This window comes from Acanthochromis polyacanthus, chromosome 5 (assembly GCF_021347895.1).
Source record: "Acanthochromis polyacanthus isolate Apoly-LR-REF ecotype Palm Island chromosome 5, KAUST_Apoly_ChrSc, whole genome shotgun sequence".
Taxonomy (NCBI): Eukaryota; Metazoa; Chordata; class Actinopteri; family Pomacentridae; genus Acanthochromis; species Acanthochromis polyacanthus.
Window position 1 is genome coordinate 12,384,097 of NC_067117.1, and position 14,914 is coordinate 12,399,010.

General features: G+C 41.1%; 1 protein-coding gene across 3 annotated transcripts; it reads right to left on the reverse strand.

The window, feature by feature from the left end:
• Window positions 1–605: 605 nt before the first annotated feature.
• On the reverse strand, window positions 606–14,525 carry patz1 (POZ/BTB and AT hook containing zinc finger 1). Of its 3 annotated transcripts, XM_051947857.1 has the most exons (6): window positions 12,404–14,525; window positions 10,100–10,163; window positions 9,809–9,980; window positions 8,389–8,547; window positions 5,102–5,314; window positions 606–4,694 (listed from the first exon to the last, which is right to left on the reverse strand). In XM_051947857.1, exons 1-6 carry the CDS (start codon window positions 13,648–13,650, stop codon window positions 4,216–4,218), a joined length of 2,334 nt encoding a protein of 777 aa, XP_051803817.1. In that variant the 5' UTR covers window positions 13,651–14,525; the 3' UTR covers window positions 606–4,215. The 3 variants fall into 3 exon arrangements, with proteins under 3 accessions (XP_051803817.1, XP_022044937.2, XP_022044936.2); XM_022189245.2 differs by lacking the exon at window positions 5,102–5,314 and having other exon boundaries at window positions 12,404–14,523; XM_022189244.2 differs by lacking the exons at window positions 5,102–5,314; window positions 8,389–8,547 and having other exon boundaries at window positions 12,404–14,521.
• Window positions 14,526–14,914: the final 389 nt, after the last annotated feature.

Below are 14,914 nucleotides of genomic sequence, written 5' to 3' on the forward strand. Positions count from 1 at the left end.
ACCACATGATTAACGTGAACTGCTCACTAAAAAAAAATCTAATAAAATCCTGCGAATTTCGCTGGATTTTAGTTGAATGTTCTTAAAGAAAATAGAAGAACTTTTACTGATACATATGGAATTTTGGAAGACTTTCATTCATTATTTGAAAATATTTACATTTACTTATTTATTAATTTATTATTTCTTGCAAAATTTGGGGATTTTTTTTTAAATTAAACTTTTAAGGGAAACTTTTAAGGAATTTTCTCCCTGATGATTTGCAAATTTTGTATAAATTTGGGGAATTTTTTTGCATTTTTTTCAGACAAGGGAACAATATTTTTTGGTGCCATAAATGAGGACAACAGGAGGGTTCAAACAGTACCTCCATCCACAGGTCAGGACAGGTCACTGTATGGTTTGTTGAAAAATTAAATAAATCATTATTTGAAATCACCAAATAAGGCACTAACTTTTGGATAAAGCTCCCGTAAATTGGAGAATCAATGCAACACCTCACCAAGACACATGATAGTGTTTTTTCTTTTCATTTGCCACCCATCTGATATATAAACAAGCACTTACTGTTTTAGTACCTAAGAGCAATAATTACAAGGCAAAAGTTAGGAGATTTTCAGTTGCAATTTATTTGGTGCTCATCTCTGTACCAAGAAGAGAGACGAGACTCAATAACAGAGTACAAAAACAAATATCTATAGAAAAGTAAGCTTATATTGAAATATGTCCAAAGACGTTATAACAAAACATGTAGCTCACATGTTTTAAGAGCAATCTTGTTGAGTACGATGATAAAATACCAAGTTAACATATTGTACATTTTGTGTTTTTATACAAAAGTGTCAATGCAAGTCACTCTGTACAATTCTTAACCTTTAGAAAAGAGGACCTTTTTTAATCCACTGCTGTGCACAAACAGTATTTGGAAGGCACTTTGCAACAGACCAAAAGCAGAAAGCAAAGCCATTTAGGCTTAAAGAATCGTCACAAAATCATCTTTTTCGTTTGAGTACCAACACAAGTGAAACATCTCAGTGGAAAAGGAAAAAAAAAAAAAAAAAAAAACGTCAAAAAAATAAAACAAAGGTTCATTATTTTCTTACAGCATCTTCCACTTGTTTTCAAATAATAGTTAAAAGAACGCAACCCTTGTTACCTTTTAAGGAGTAAATACTAGTGCAGAGTGGATCAAAAAAGGAAGGAGACTTGGTCAGAGATGTGAGTCGTGCAGCTGGCAGTGTGAGCGCTACCAGAGCAGAGCGATAGTAGAGTGAGCAGTGAAACGCTTACTGCCACCAACCAGTGATCGACATTCAGTCCGCAGCTCGCTCGCATGCCAGAACATGCATTTTACACTTCAAATGGCCATAACTTAACATCCCTCCACATAACAAGACAAGAAAAAAAAATCTTTATATGTACAGGACCACCACTGACAAACACTGATCATATTGGTTGGTTCATATATATTTATATATATTTATAGTGTGTATATGGAAGGTATATACACTTGTTACAATCACAATATAACCATAAATAATATAGGAATGTACTGAATTCAACAGACTAAATTACTCACAAATAATAATTAAAACAGAAAGCAGGAAACACGGCTCAAACACGGAAACAGACGCACAAATATACTCCGTTTTTACAGAGCCGTCACCACACACACACACACACACCGCCAGCCACTTCGCTCGTGGACTGACCCTGATTTGCATCATGATACATGTTTTACAACACACACAAAAAAAAAAAAAACACCAACCTATGAACAATATGTCGATGTGCGAGTTCTATGACAGGTCCATATGACACCAAGCAATCAAATCCCGGCTGCTTTGTAACTGTACTACTATGACATGTTGTAGATCTCTTGTCACAAATGGAACTGGAAGGGGATCGCCCGTCACTCCTGTGATTGTACGTATTCTCTGTTTCAGTATGTAAAGACCAAGACAGACTAGAGCATGGCATGATTGTGAGAAGTCTTTATGTTTGGATTTTCATAATTGAAACAATAAACAGAGCTGAAATTAGTCGAACCTGCAACTATTTTGGCGATCAATTAATCATTTCGGCTATTATTTTAAGCACAAAATGTGAAATGTTGTTGATTTCACCTTCTCAACTGCAAATTTATTCCATTTTTTAAGCGTTAGCATACTGAATATCTTTGGGTTTTGGACTGTTGGCCAGGCAAATAAAGCAAACTAAAAGACATTACTGTGAGTGCTGAGAATTGCTTAACTCTTTTTTTTTTTTAAACAAAACTGACAAATTTATCATGAAAATAACAGGCATTCATTATTAAGTAAAAAATAATAAAATTGGTTAGTTGCAGCCCTAAACAGAAAAACTTTACTTGCAAATATCAATTTAGTGCAGAAGAACCAATTACGGTGAAAATCTATTTTTTGACCTGTTGATCTTCTTCCTTACCAGTTTAATCAATGAAGAGAGAAACTTCAAGATAAGAAACCAATTAAGGATAAACTTTTTTCTTTAAAAAAAACAAATAAACAAGCAAACAAAGAAGCTGAGCAAGAGAGTTCAGGTGACGTAGAGCAAAGTAAAAATGTGAATGTGAGGCTGCCGTAAATCTGAGGGAACTGTTCGGTTACATTTGGTTATAACACAGGAATGTGTTGGATGTAACACATATATGCACTGTAGGACAGCCAGACAGGCAGCTCACTCCTTAACAGAGCGACCAAACACAAACAACGCAAACAACTCTGAGAGGAGGAGGAAGAACTGCAAGTGATAAAGGTGAAGAAACGACAGAGTTAAAGAAATCTTAATTTCTTCACTGGATAAAAGACTTTTTGTCGGCCCAGAGGCTGGTGGATCAGGGTGTGAATCCCACTTCTAACCCTCGAGCTGTCTGTTGCACAACACACACGTAACAAACACACATCTCCATTACACAGAATTTAGAGGGAAAGTTAAGCAAAGTGAGCAAATCACAAGATTTTTGTTTGACAATTCAAAAAAACTGTACACACAACCGAGGGCATGAATAAGTTAATAAAATATAATCTACATTTCTCAAAATATATACTGAAATATACCTGACCTTGGTCCCTGTTTCATGTACACGACTGATTTAACACCGAACAAAACCAGACTTGGAAACAATGTCCTTGTTGTGGGGAAAAGAAGCTCATTCCTGACAAGCTCGAGGCATGTTTCAGGACAGATTTTACATCCAAATTCATCCAAAAAAAAATCACATTTGATTTCAAAAACATCCTTGTACATAGTATAAGTCATGACAATAAATTGCATACTTTGTCTCTGCAATTACTCTAAGAACAATTCATTTTACAAGTAATCAAATAAAGCAAAAAGATCAAGGGCTTTTAAAATTTTTAAAAAGTGCTTCTTCACTATAATCCTGCAAACAGTGACTTAATAAGGTCCTTGACAAGTACCAGTGCTACTCAGTCGCCAGACAACTGACACTTTCTTGGTGAGGCCAAAGGAAATTGCTTTTACAAAATTTGTCAGAAAATGTGCCGTGAGCCTGTTAGGAACGTCTCTTCTTCAGCAATTAACAGATTAAAAGAAAACCGACTGTCAAAATCGAGGCCAATTGCAATCCCTGCCCTTAAGAAAAGAAAATCCCCCTCGAAAAAAAAAGCAAAGAATGAAATAAATACAAGAATTTAGCCCTCTTTGTTACTCTGAGGTAAAGACATCTGTTTACAGCCTTGAGAGGAATGAGGAATATGAAGCATTAAAAATCACTCTAATGGCCAAGGGTCGATTTACCAAGTACAGCAGAGCAGTTAAAGTGGGCAAGAAGACAACAATTACTTGTTTTAAGAATACATAATTCATCTCATGTCAAGAAACATTTGTGCAGCTGAGGAAAGATAGAGTCACCGCTGAAAGAAATGCAACTTCAACAGATCAAGATCACTTAAAGGAAATAAAACCTTCATGTTGTTTATTTGTTGTTTTTTTTTTAAAAAGAAAAAATTAACACCAAACACACACTTTTCATACTTTGAAAAAGTAGAAAAAGTAGGAATTATATGGCAGTCTTTGACAAAAATATTGAATATACATTAAGCAACGTGACAAACAAAAAAGTAGTCTTGAGGCAAAGTTATTCCCAAATACAGAGCGTCTTCTGTGGGCAACCCGGCTTTGTCCTAAGAACAAGAGGCTTTGCTGCAACTAACAAAGCTTCTAGCGAAAATGTCACTTCCCTCCAAAGTCGATTCCACTTTGACCCGCCTCAGCATCCACCAGTGAAGAAGCGAAAGCAGACTGGACTATCTGAAAGCCAAAGGACTCGAGCAGAGACATGTTTTGTTGAGGGGAGAAGGGAGAGGTCAGGGAAGGGGGCATCTCACTTAAGCCCGACCCAGATAACCCCTGGGCCTTCTGAGCTTTGTGGACTCTGTGCTGGTGCTTGTTGAGGTAGGACTTGGTGCGGAAGGCTTGACCACAGATCCCGCAGATAAACTTCTTCTCAGGGTCCGTCTTAGCTTTAGATCCATCCGGAGACACCAACGGTCCTGCCGAGGCTCCGTTGCAGGCTACAGATGGCATCTCAAGCTCCGGTCCGTCAGGTTTGTGTGGAGATTTAAGCTCATCACCGTTGGACAGTTCCCCGAATGAAGGATCCGATTCCTCTGATTCCAGATGTGGACATTTCCCAGCGTTTTCCTGCCCGTCTGAGGTAGACACAGCGTGGACAGGTTGAGGGGAGTGAGGCAGAAAGAGAAAAAAGGCGAAAATGGGAGACAAGAGAGGCATGAATTAGGTAAAATGGATTATAAAACAGGCTTTGTCAAATACAGCTTTAATCCAGTAGCTGGCAGGCAGGTACCTGGAAAAACATCAAATTCAAACTTCAAGTGTTAGGTGAGAAGGCACGACAACTGATTTAAGACATCAACAATATCTAAATACAGCTTATAATAGACGGCTCCCTCAAAAAAGTGGCTACAACATTTAAATATACAATCATCTAGCTCAGTCCATTCGCCCAGCGTCCACTGAGAACTCTGCTGTGCCCATCCAACCAGTAGGCCATGCTTGCACCATGCCCCCACCCACCCTCCAGCTGGACTGTACTGACCTGCGACAGGCCCATGGGCGGGGAAGCCAGGCACCCCACCAGAGCGACACTCCCAGAAATATGGGGCCCCACCTGGCTTCCCCATGAGCAGCTCAGGCTGCAAGCAGAGGGTTGAATGGCCAGGCTGGGGAAGAACTGGGTGTCCAGAGAGCCCATGAAAGCGACCCTCTGCCTCAGACGAGGTGAGAAGCAGCTGGCGACTGGCGCACAGGTCTACACAACACCCAGCCAGGGAGAAAGGAAGGGGGAGGGACAGACATAACAGGCCGGCGGAAACGATATGGACAGAATTACCTTCATTTCATCACTGGTATTCAATGCTGTTTGTAAACACAGTATACTAGACAGGGATAGTGGTACAAATGAGCCCATGCTGAGTGAGTCGCATCACTAAAGCGGTCAGTGATGAATGAATTAACCTTTCATTTCCGTTCCTTTTTCATCAAATACCAAATCCCTGAACTGAAGTGACTTAAACTGTAAACACTTGCTGAAATAAGTAACTAAAGTAGTTTGTGAGAAACACTTTAGATGTGAATCACCCACTAGCTAATAAGACATTTTAATCAGATAAAGTAAATGCGTTGTGTGTCATTTGTGTAGATCCCTTTCTCATAGTAGACCTTTTAAATTTGCTAAACATAGTTGTACTTAAATACATTAAAACTGTCCACACTGAACATTAAGGTAGCAGAGCAGGATGCAGCTTTTGTACATGCGGGCTCACTAAAACAGCTTAATGTAATAGGCCACATCTGTGCATCTTGGTGTAACATGCCAGAATATCCCTGTGAGAAAAACGCACACTGCGTACAACAAAGTATACTGATAACATAAACGGACTGTTTGTCACACAAGCGTCATAACATTAAATAAAGGCTACAGCAAAAAACTGCAGGAAATAGTGACAGCACACATTTCTGTCCATGTTCATTTCCAAGGGTACATCGTATTTTCAGCAAATTACACTCGCACATCTGATGAGTTTAGCTTTAATTAAACCAGTTAACCAAATGACTGCTGCATCATTATGGTTCTAAACTCAAAGTAGATTTAATTCAAATTTTATCACTCAAATATGAATATTTGCCCTGTGTGACAATTATTAACTGTACAGAAGAACATGCTTCAGACTTTCTCAGCAGCACTTTGTTTGCTGGTGACAGTCAACCATGCACAAAGTCAAACTGCTCCCCGTTCTGTAACAAGAAGTCCGTTAATTTAGCGACACACTTTAGCAGAAGTTGGAGGAATCATCAAACCGACGAAGTCACTAAAGGCCAATTCAAGGTTTCTGCACCCCATTGTGCAGAGTGATGTGGACACGCATGCAACTCTATTCACACTACATCAGGTATACATCGGTCTGATATGACAGTCACACTGTCAATCACTACTATCAAACACAGAAAAACACACGGGGATTCTGTGTGATGTTTTTGAAAGGCTGCTTGTGACTTCCCATTTTTTACAAAACAGAGCAGATAGTTAAAGATTTGGCCGTAGCTGCGTTACTGTGATCATTCCTGAGGTGTGCCGAGGACTGTGTGCAGACAAAACACAGGATTTCTGAAGAACTAAGGCCTTCCCACACACGCAGTGGGATGCTTGCAGTGTGCACAGTCCACGTTGTCACAAATTTAGCACTACGAGCAGACGACGCTGTCTGCAACCTCGCTGATTTGGGTAGATATTTTCATTACATGTACCTTTATGGACACAGGGATGTGAAAAACATGAATTGGCCTTAAGACTCTTCTAACTTTAGCAATCAAAGAGGCAAACTTGCTCAAGTAATATCAATTATTCTAGCAGATGAAATGACTCTATAGTGCATTTTGACATTTTATTCTCCTGGTTATACCTTTAAAGGAAAACCACTTCCCCCAATAAGCTGGTCAATCCTGAAGTTTTTCTATCTCGAAAATGCAATCCTTTGCTTTCAACAGCACTCTAGCTGAGTTTTCACAGAGTCTAATATTTACGTATTTTCTTTACGGCTGTATCTATTTTACAAATGTCAAACAAAGCTAGAAAATGCCCTCCTATGGTTCCTGTAGTTTCCCTGCTTACTTTGCACCTGATCCATTACAGGAAGACTTTAAGGAATAGAAATATTTCGGTAAAGAGTTGACACTACATGCCAACAACTGAAAAGCAACAATCAGTCACCTTACCACACTTCATCTCTTTGTTAAAATACTACTGGAAAGGGCTAATCAAATGGTTTTATCCCTATTTATTAATGACTTGGATACCCTGCCTCAGTTATGGTCTGTTACAAAAAGAAACCACTGGAGAAAAGCATTTTCTTCTATATTACTTCAACCAGTGGTTGTTGTGGCTTACAGTTCACTGTCTCTATGCTACTGTATCTCCTACAGAAAAGACACAACTACAAATATTTCAATGAATCCAGGGCAAATGGAGCACACATTAGGACGATCATGCAACACTGTGCATAGCTGAATAACTGCTGATGAACCAGCCAAGCAGATACTGTTAACCATACGGCCATGGCCATGCTGGACAGACACACACATACGAACAAAAGCAAAGGTGACTCAGCACTCCAAATTCTCATACAGTCATGAGTAAACCTGTCAGCTACAAAATTGAGACAACTGGTAAGTCTTTAACACCACATGTGGCAGGAGGAACTCAGAAATTATTCACATTATATGCAATTTCCAGCCGAATCAAGATTTAAGTGTTCACTTTAAGCAACAATATAGTGTTTTAGGAGCATCTGGTGTCTTAACTACTACCAACTACAAATAAAGTCATGATTTCTGCTTTAATTTCAGTCCAGTAGAATGTCCACAAGTAAACTAATTGTTTTCCTTCTGCTTTTCACTTGTTCCATAGTAACAGGAGCACTTTTCTGAGGTACAGCAGTTTCCTGCGGCCATTTCCTCCACCCTGACCTTTGGCATGATTTGCTGAAACTGCTGTGACCACACTTGCTTCCCCAACACTATTCATGTAGCACTCTACTGAGTGAAACTGCATAACCGCCTAATCGTGGGCTACATAAACTGTAGTTCACGATAAACATGTTGTTACAGTTAGAAAATAATTACAGAAAATGTCCTCATAATGGTGTGCAATACTTGGCAAAACAAGTGTCGATAGTAAATGTCTGAGCAAAGAGCTTGGAAGCAGGAATAGATGTATGCTTGTGTTTAACCATACACAGAGATGCAGCAGCATGTTTCTCCAAAAAGCAGCAGAGCAAATGAAAGCCAGAAACATGAAAGTTTGGGATGGGGCGGGCGGCTGCTTGCCTTCCACTGAGCACTGGCGTCCCATGTGGTAAGGGGTGCCGTTGTGCATCTGCAGTTCCCCCCTTGGCTCAGGGAAGGTGTGCATTGTGGCAGAGGGGGGCAGTGGAGAGCCATGGTGTGTCTTTATATGCACCTTAAGGTAGGACGCAGTGGAGAAACCTGGGACCAGAAGAACAAAGAACAAGGCAGTTGCTTGACATACTCAAAGCCTTGGCAATGAGAGGGGCGTCCTGAAACAAAGAGGCTATTCGATGTTGATGATCCCATTCCATGATTGGTCTGACTAGAAAAACTGGATACTTTTGGTGAAGAGAAATACAGTTTGATTAATACCTTTCATTTACAACTGTATCTCAAAACTGAGGAGCAACATGAGGTCTAAGGCTCAACAATATCTATTGGACGCCCTTGTTTAAATAAAGCTCAAATGAAGGACAAAATAGAATTATAGAGTGAAACAAGAGCTCAGCTTTGAGGTAATGTTGCTGTTGTCCACACAGTCGACTGTATTGCAGGATCACGTGATGCAAACTGGCCGAGAAATTTGTTCCCACATACCACAACCATCATATAAGGAATTGCTTGAAGGACAAATTTCTTCTGAGCATCACAATTACTATTAAATTAATAGAATTGTAATTGTCCATTAAGATTTCTAAAGTCCTGAAGAGAAGTATCAGTGAATTACTTTATGTGCATGTGGAGAAAACAGCAAACCAAACGGCCCAGTCAGGTGAGCCTCTAACACACGATCGCCATGGACTCGTCCATACAAGGACTCTTGTGGCTGTTCACTGTGGGCCAAAAACACGCAAAAGCCAGAAGAAGCTTGAAAATCTTTTCAGCCTGTAGCCAAGACTTCAAGTACAAGGTAATGCCCAATTTCTACTAGGCATATGCCACATTCAATATGAGCACTACCACTTGATTGAACAACAGTCCCTGGAATGAAAACAATATTTGCACAAGTTCTCAATGCAAGTGGCGGGACAGTTGAATCAGGCTCCATTTTTGCTGCAACACAAGGTGATCCATCCATTCTCTATACACCGCTTTATCCTAACACAAGGTGATGTCATTTGGCAATGTGCTTTGTGATGTAATTTTATATGTGTGTATTGACATTAATCTTTGCAATATTGAACTGGAGACATGCTGGCAGACACTATTCCTGCTACACGCACTTATACATATCTAATTGGCTGATAATCTGCATTGCCAGATGACATTGTTCAACTTCAGCCCATACCTCAGTGCAAATAAGTGAAACCTCGACAGAACGTGAGATGAAAATGTGAGTGTTTTGAGACAGGTCACATTTGGCATTATATATCCTTTGAATGCTGGTCATGATATGTTGCAGAGGTGTTTCAGAGGAATCTGTAACTGTGTGACATGCTGATGCTTTTTAAGGGATTACCTTTGTTGCAAATGCCACAGTAGTTATGAGTTCCTTCACTGTGTTTCTTGAGGTGGTCTGTCATGTAGGCAGCTCGCAGGAACTTGCCACAAACTTTGCAGGGGATTTTGTCCTCGTGGCATGCAAGGTGTGAGCGGAGGCGATCTCTTGTAGCAAAAGAGGCGTTACAAATCTGAAACACAAAAGTCGACATGTTAAAACGTCGCTAACATATCGCGGTTTACAACAATCATTAGATGTGGGTTTTCATCATTATTTACTAAAGTCTACTGTATTACATCCTAATGTTACCTGGCACTTGTGGGGTCTCTCTGTTGTGTGTACTTGTTTGATATGTCCGTTCAGGTGGTCTGGTCTGGAAGGAAAAGTAGAAAAAATAAAGTTTGCAAAAATCCATGTATGCGTGTGACTTCTCTTGCATTCAGTATTCCTCATTAAACTGTATGGAAATCTGTATACTGTCACTGAAACCTTTGTTGTGCAGGTCCCTAACAGTACTGTCTTGGTTACTGACTGAACCATACCAGCAATAAATAAATAACAAAAGCATGTGCTGGTCCAGCGATTGTCTTGCCCTTTCTGCACAACTGAACATGTACAATAATTACCTCGAATACAACTGTGAACCTTGTTGTTCATATCTTATTGTGAAGGTGGAATTATGCAAAGGTACATAACTGGTTACATTTATGTTTTCCGTGTAACAAAAAGTCAATATCTATCTTTCGGCCAAGTCTTATCAGCAGTCACTCTTCCACAAAAAAACCTCTTGTAGTTACATTTACTCCAAAACAGATCAATACTTTTCAGTGATGCCTTACACATTAACTCATCCCATGATGAAGGAAATATAACACAATAAAATGTAATGAAAATCATAGAGTAACGGTAATTATAAACACTTTTTCCCCTTCAAACAAAATAACTATAACATTTTGCTACAATCAGTATATCAGAGAATTAAAATTGTTACTGAAAACTGATATTTTACAATCCTACTTTCAGTCACGAAGATCATAAGGTTACAAGACAAGAGTTTAGAGCAGGAAAAATAATTAAGCTGAATTCATTGTCATGCTTCAAGCAAAAAGGGCAAAACATTTACTGGCTGCAGCTTCTCAATTGTGGGGCATTGTTTCTTTTCTTTGTCTGATGTGATATCACACTGAATTCTGGATTATCTAAGAAGCAAACCGAGTCATGACATCAGCTTTAAGCATATTTTCTGACATGCCATAGACCAAATGATTAATCAAGGGCACAATCAACAAATTATGGATCATAAAAACAATCATTAGTTGCAGCCTTACAAGCATTAAAGGTAATGTTGGTAGTACTAGCATGAATTATGCCACAAAAATCATAACAAGGATTCCATTTCTACTAAAAACACCCAAGCATAGATGGTTTAAGGTGCTGTCCTCCATCACTGTGCCAACTGGGAGAAGTGCTACAACCAAGCATTGGTGAGCTGTGACACAAGTACAGCAAAGGAGCCAGTAAAAGCTCTGGGAGCTCACAAAATGAAGTAAAATATACTTTTTCCACAGCAGACATTCTGACTTGTCCTAACATAAAGTAACACATGTGACTCATATAATTAATAATGACAATGTTCTATTAAAGTGCTCCTGTAAGTCATAACAGTGAGCTGACATGCACAATATATGGACCTGGAAACCAAAAGGAGCTAAATAAAAGTTTGTCTTCTGTTAAAAACACCAACTGGTAATGCAGCATAAACAGGTCAATGAGAACCGTTTAACCATAAAAAATGGTATTCAAATGTTCAGCTACTGAATTCAAAAACAACATTTTAGGAATTACTCTCCTTTTTCAAACTTAACCGCCTTGAAGGGACAGCGACATAAATTTGATGAGGGCTCTAGCATGACCCTAACCAAAATTATGGATTAAAAAAAACGAAAGAAAACAAAACATGCGACTGCTTTTATTTATCATCTGTCACATATTTTACCCTCCACTGCAGTAGGTGGAGACAGTGAGTTAGAAACAGGGCCTGACAACACTGAGCCTGTTTAACTGGTTTGTGTGGGTGAGAGAAAATTTCTTGGTGTAAGTAATCGTGTTCTTCAACTGGTTAAACTGAATGTGACAGCTGGGTCACAGACAGGGACCCTCTTAAAAAATTATTTAACATACTGAGGCCCACTCCTGTCGAGATGTGTGCTGTCTGTTCACAGTACCAATTTCCTTGTTTATGAAATAGATTTTTGAATCAAGCTGCTGGTAATAAAGTGGGTGACTGAAATATCTCTGTGCATCTCCGAGGCTGTTTTAGTGATTTTTGCCTTTAGCATGGTTGAGCCACAATGTTGCTTTTTCCAACTCTGGTTTCATATGTCTATGTATCTGAGCTGATACCTGGAGTTGCTAAACTTCAGGTACTATTTCCCATATGTAGATGCAGAGTTGCACTTAAAATCAAGGTAAGAAACAACAACCCAAACCTCTCAGTGTTCAGAAAGATAAGGAAATTTGAATATCACAGACATTAGGATCCACTCAGATGACCGTTTTTGTACAACTCCAAAACACACAGCATGCTGTCAGTAGGCACAGAGTTGAACTCACCTTGAAAAACCTTTACCACAGCTTTGGCACACATAAGGTTTGCCGACGGATCCGTCGTGGGACCTCACATGGTAAGACATCCTGTCCTTGCGCTTGAACCGCAGCCCGCACACATGGCAGGCGTACGGCTTCTCGCCGGAGTGGGACAGCTTGTGTCGGTTCAGGTGGTACACGTCGCGGAAAACTTTCCCGCAAATGTCACATCCGACGTGCCGCCTGGTCCTCTCTCGTTTGCGGCCGTTATCCACCGTCAGCCCCCCGTGTAGCTGCACGCCGTTCTCCAGCATACCCGGCTGGGACAGCAAAGACACGCCGCCCGGAGCTGACAGGCTGTCACCGGCCGTGTTGACACCGCCGTGGGAGGCTCCGTGCTGCGCTTCGTGGTTCTTCAAGCGGGAAGCTTCCGTGAAAGCTTTACCGCAGGTCCCGCAGGGAAACAGCCCGTTGTCTTTCTGGGTGCTGTGATTAAAGTGTACTGCCTCCACTACTCCACTGGGTTTCTTTGGTCTCCCCCTGTTCCTTTTCGACCCTGGAGAGCCAGCGTCGTGATTAAACGTGTTCCCCGTTATATCCGCGGACGGGGAGACAGGCAGTCCTTCGACGGGCTCCAACATCGGCACCGACGACTCGCCGCCGTCCTCCAACATGACGGCGGCGGTGTCTTCACTGCCGTCCACATGCATCTGTGTATTGTTAGCAAAGCTCTGGCCGTTCACCAGCATCCCCGTTCCGTTTACCAGGTCCTGCTGAGCCACCGGGAAGCCCAGCTCCGTGGCCCCCGTGGCCTGGAACAGGCTGGCGTCTCCTCCCCGGGAGGTCGGGACGAGGATTTGCACATTAGACTGTTTGATCACCTCCTGACAGATTTCAATGACCGAGCGCATCAGCAGAAACTTGGCAGCTGTCATCAACTCCGGGAAGCACTCCAACCGCACCACGATCCTGGAGGTGTAGGCGAAGTCCAAGATGTCTTTAAAAACTTTCGGGCTGATCGTGTGCATCTCCAACTCCTTGGCGTCGCCGTCGCCCTCCGACTGACGGCCGAACACCGACTCGAAATACTCACTGCAGGCAGCCAACACGGCTTTGTGAGCGGGGAAGCTCTCCTCGCCGACGCGTAAGACCACATCGCAGAACCTGCCTCCATCTTTCCTCTGAACGTTGAGGTTGTGTAGCATCTCCGCACTGTGCTTGCTCACCTGGTAGGTGTACGAAGAAGTCCAAGACGGCTCCGCTACTTTCTCCATGCCGAATTCATCCAATTACAATGGTTGTTCGCGACAACGGCCGGAGAAATGGCAGATTTGGTGTGAGGTTCTCGACCGAGCGAAAGCAGCTAGCTACAAAACCCAAAACCAGCCGCCCCTCCCGTCGTTTTAGCATCTAACGTTAAACGTTAGCAGTAGCAGCAGCAGCAGCAGGGAAAAATGGCAGCCCCCCAGCTTCCTGTGAACTTTGACCCTGCTTTCTTCGGGGGAGGGGGTCGCTAGTGTTTGGTAAAAAAATAAATAAAAAATCTCAATGCTTTGTTACTGAATGTATGTTTTTGTGACTCTTTGGGAGCAACTGCGGTTACTTACGGGAGCAGAGACCCGGCGCTGCGGGGGTCTTTGGTGTCTTTCTGGCTAAATGTGAACGCGCAGGTCTCTTCCTGCCTGGTGTGTCTGTAAAAGCAACCCCTCCCCCAACAAAACCGAGTAGAACCTCCTCCTTCTCTGTGCAGCGCAGCCTGGCAGCCCATTCAAAACATGTACAGCACGATACTGTAAAAGTCACCTCAGGTAAGGGCTTCCTTCACTACAACACTACAAAAAAATAAAGCACCTAACAAAATATAATTTCTGAATCAAACGAGAGCAGATGTTGATGAAAATATCAATATACACGATCCGTGGAAGTAATTTAACGGCTGTTTAGTGTGAATAATAGATGAACAATGGCTTTCGAAAAGTTGCTGAGAATGGGGGGCATATCCAAGTTTTTATTCCATTATTTAATCCCAATTTAACTTTTGCCCACTCCCAAATAGAAAAAGTGGAAGCATATTAGAAACTTCAGTTATTCCACCATCACCTCCTGGCCTGGCTGTGAAAATAGCGGTCAAATTAATATCTACTGAACACTATAAACTTGACTAAAATAGGAAAGATCCCTGTCAGTTTATTGATCAATACTGTTGAATCAGCTTTTTAAAATTAAAGTTTGTTTTGAGCATATTTATCCACAGGGATGCTGTACCGGTTCTTAAACCACTGACTTCAAAAAACAGAACTCAATATATTTAGTCTCTACATTGATCCCTTGCTAGACTATTTACAATAAATCAATACAGGAAGATATGCGCAATTAGCGACGCACATATTTTTTCTTCAGTCATGTTTTTAGCAACACTAGGACACAAGTATATCATCTTTAAATGGTTCTTATCTGGTCCTCGTGTGTAAATCAGGTCGACAAAACATGAGCAACCTTTCAGTCTAATACAGTGCAACAGCACTATAAACCATAACC

What these genes read in the sequence shown, in the direction of transcription:
- patz1 (XM_051947857.1), bottom strand. Translation starts at nt 13,650, where the DNA reads ATGGAGAAAGTAGCGGAGCCGTCTTGGACTTCTTCGTACACCTACCAG. An exon ending in AGAGACCCCACAAGTGCCAG is followed by an intron (nt 9,981 to 10,099) that starts GTAACATTAGGA and finishes TTTGTGTTTCAG; the next exon opens with ATTTGTAACGCCTCTTTTGC. An exon ending in ACGCCAGTGCTCAGTGGAAG is followed by an intron (nt 5,315 to 8,388) that starts GCAAGCAGCCGC and finishes GGTGTTGTGTAG; the next exon opens with ACCTGTGCGCCAGTCGCCAG.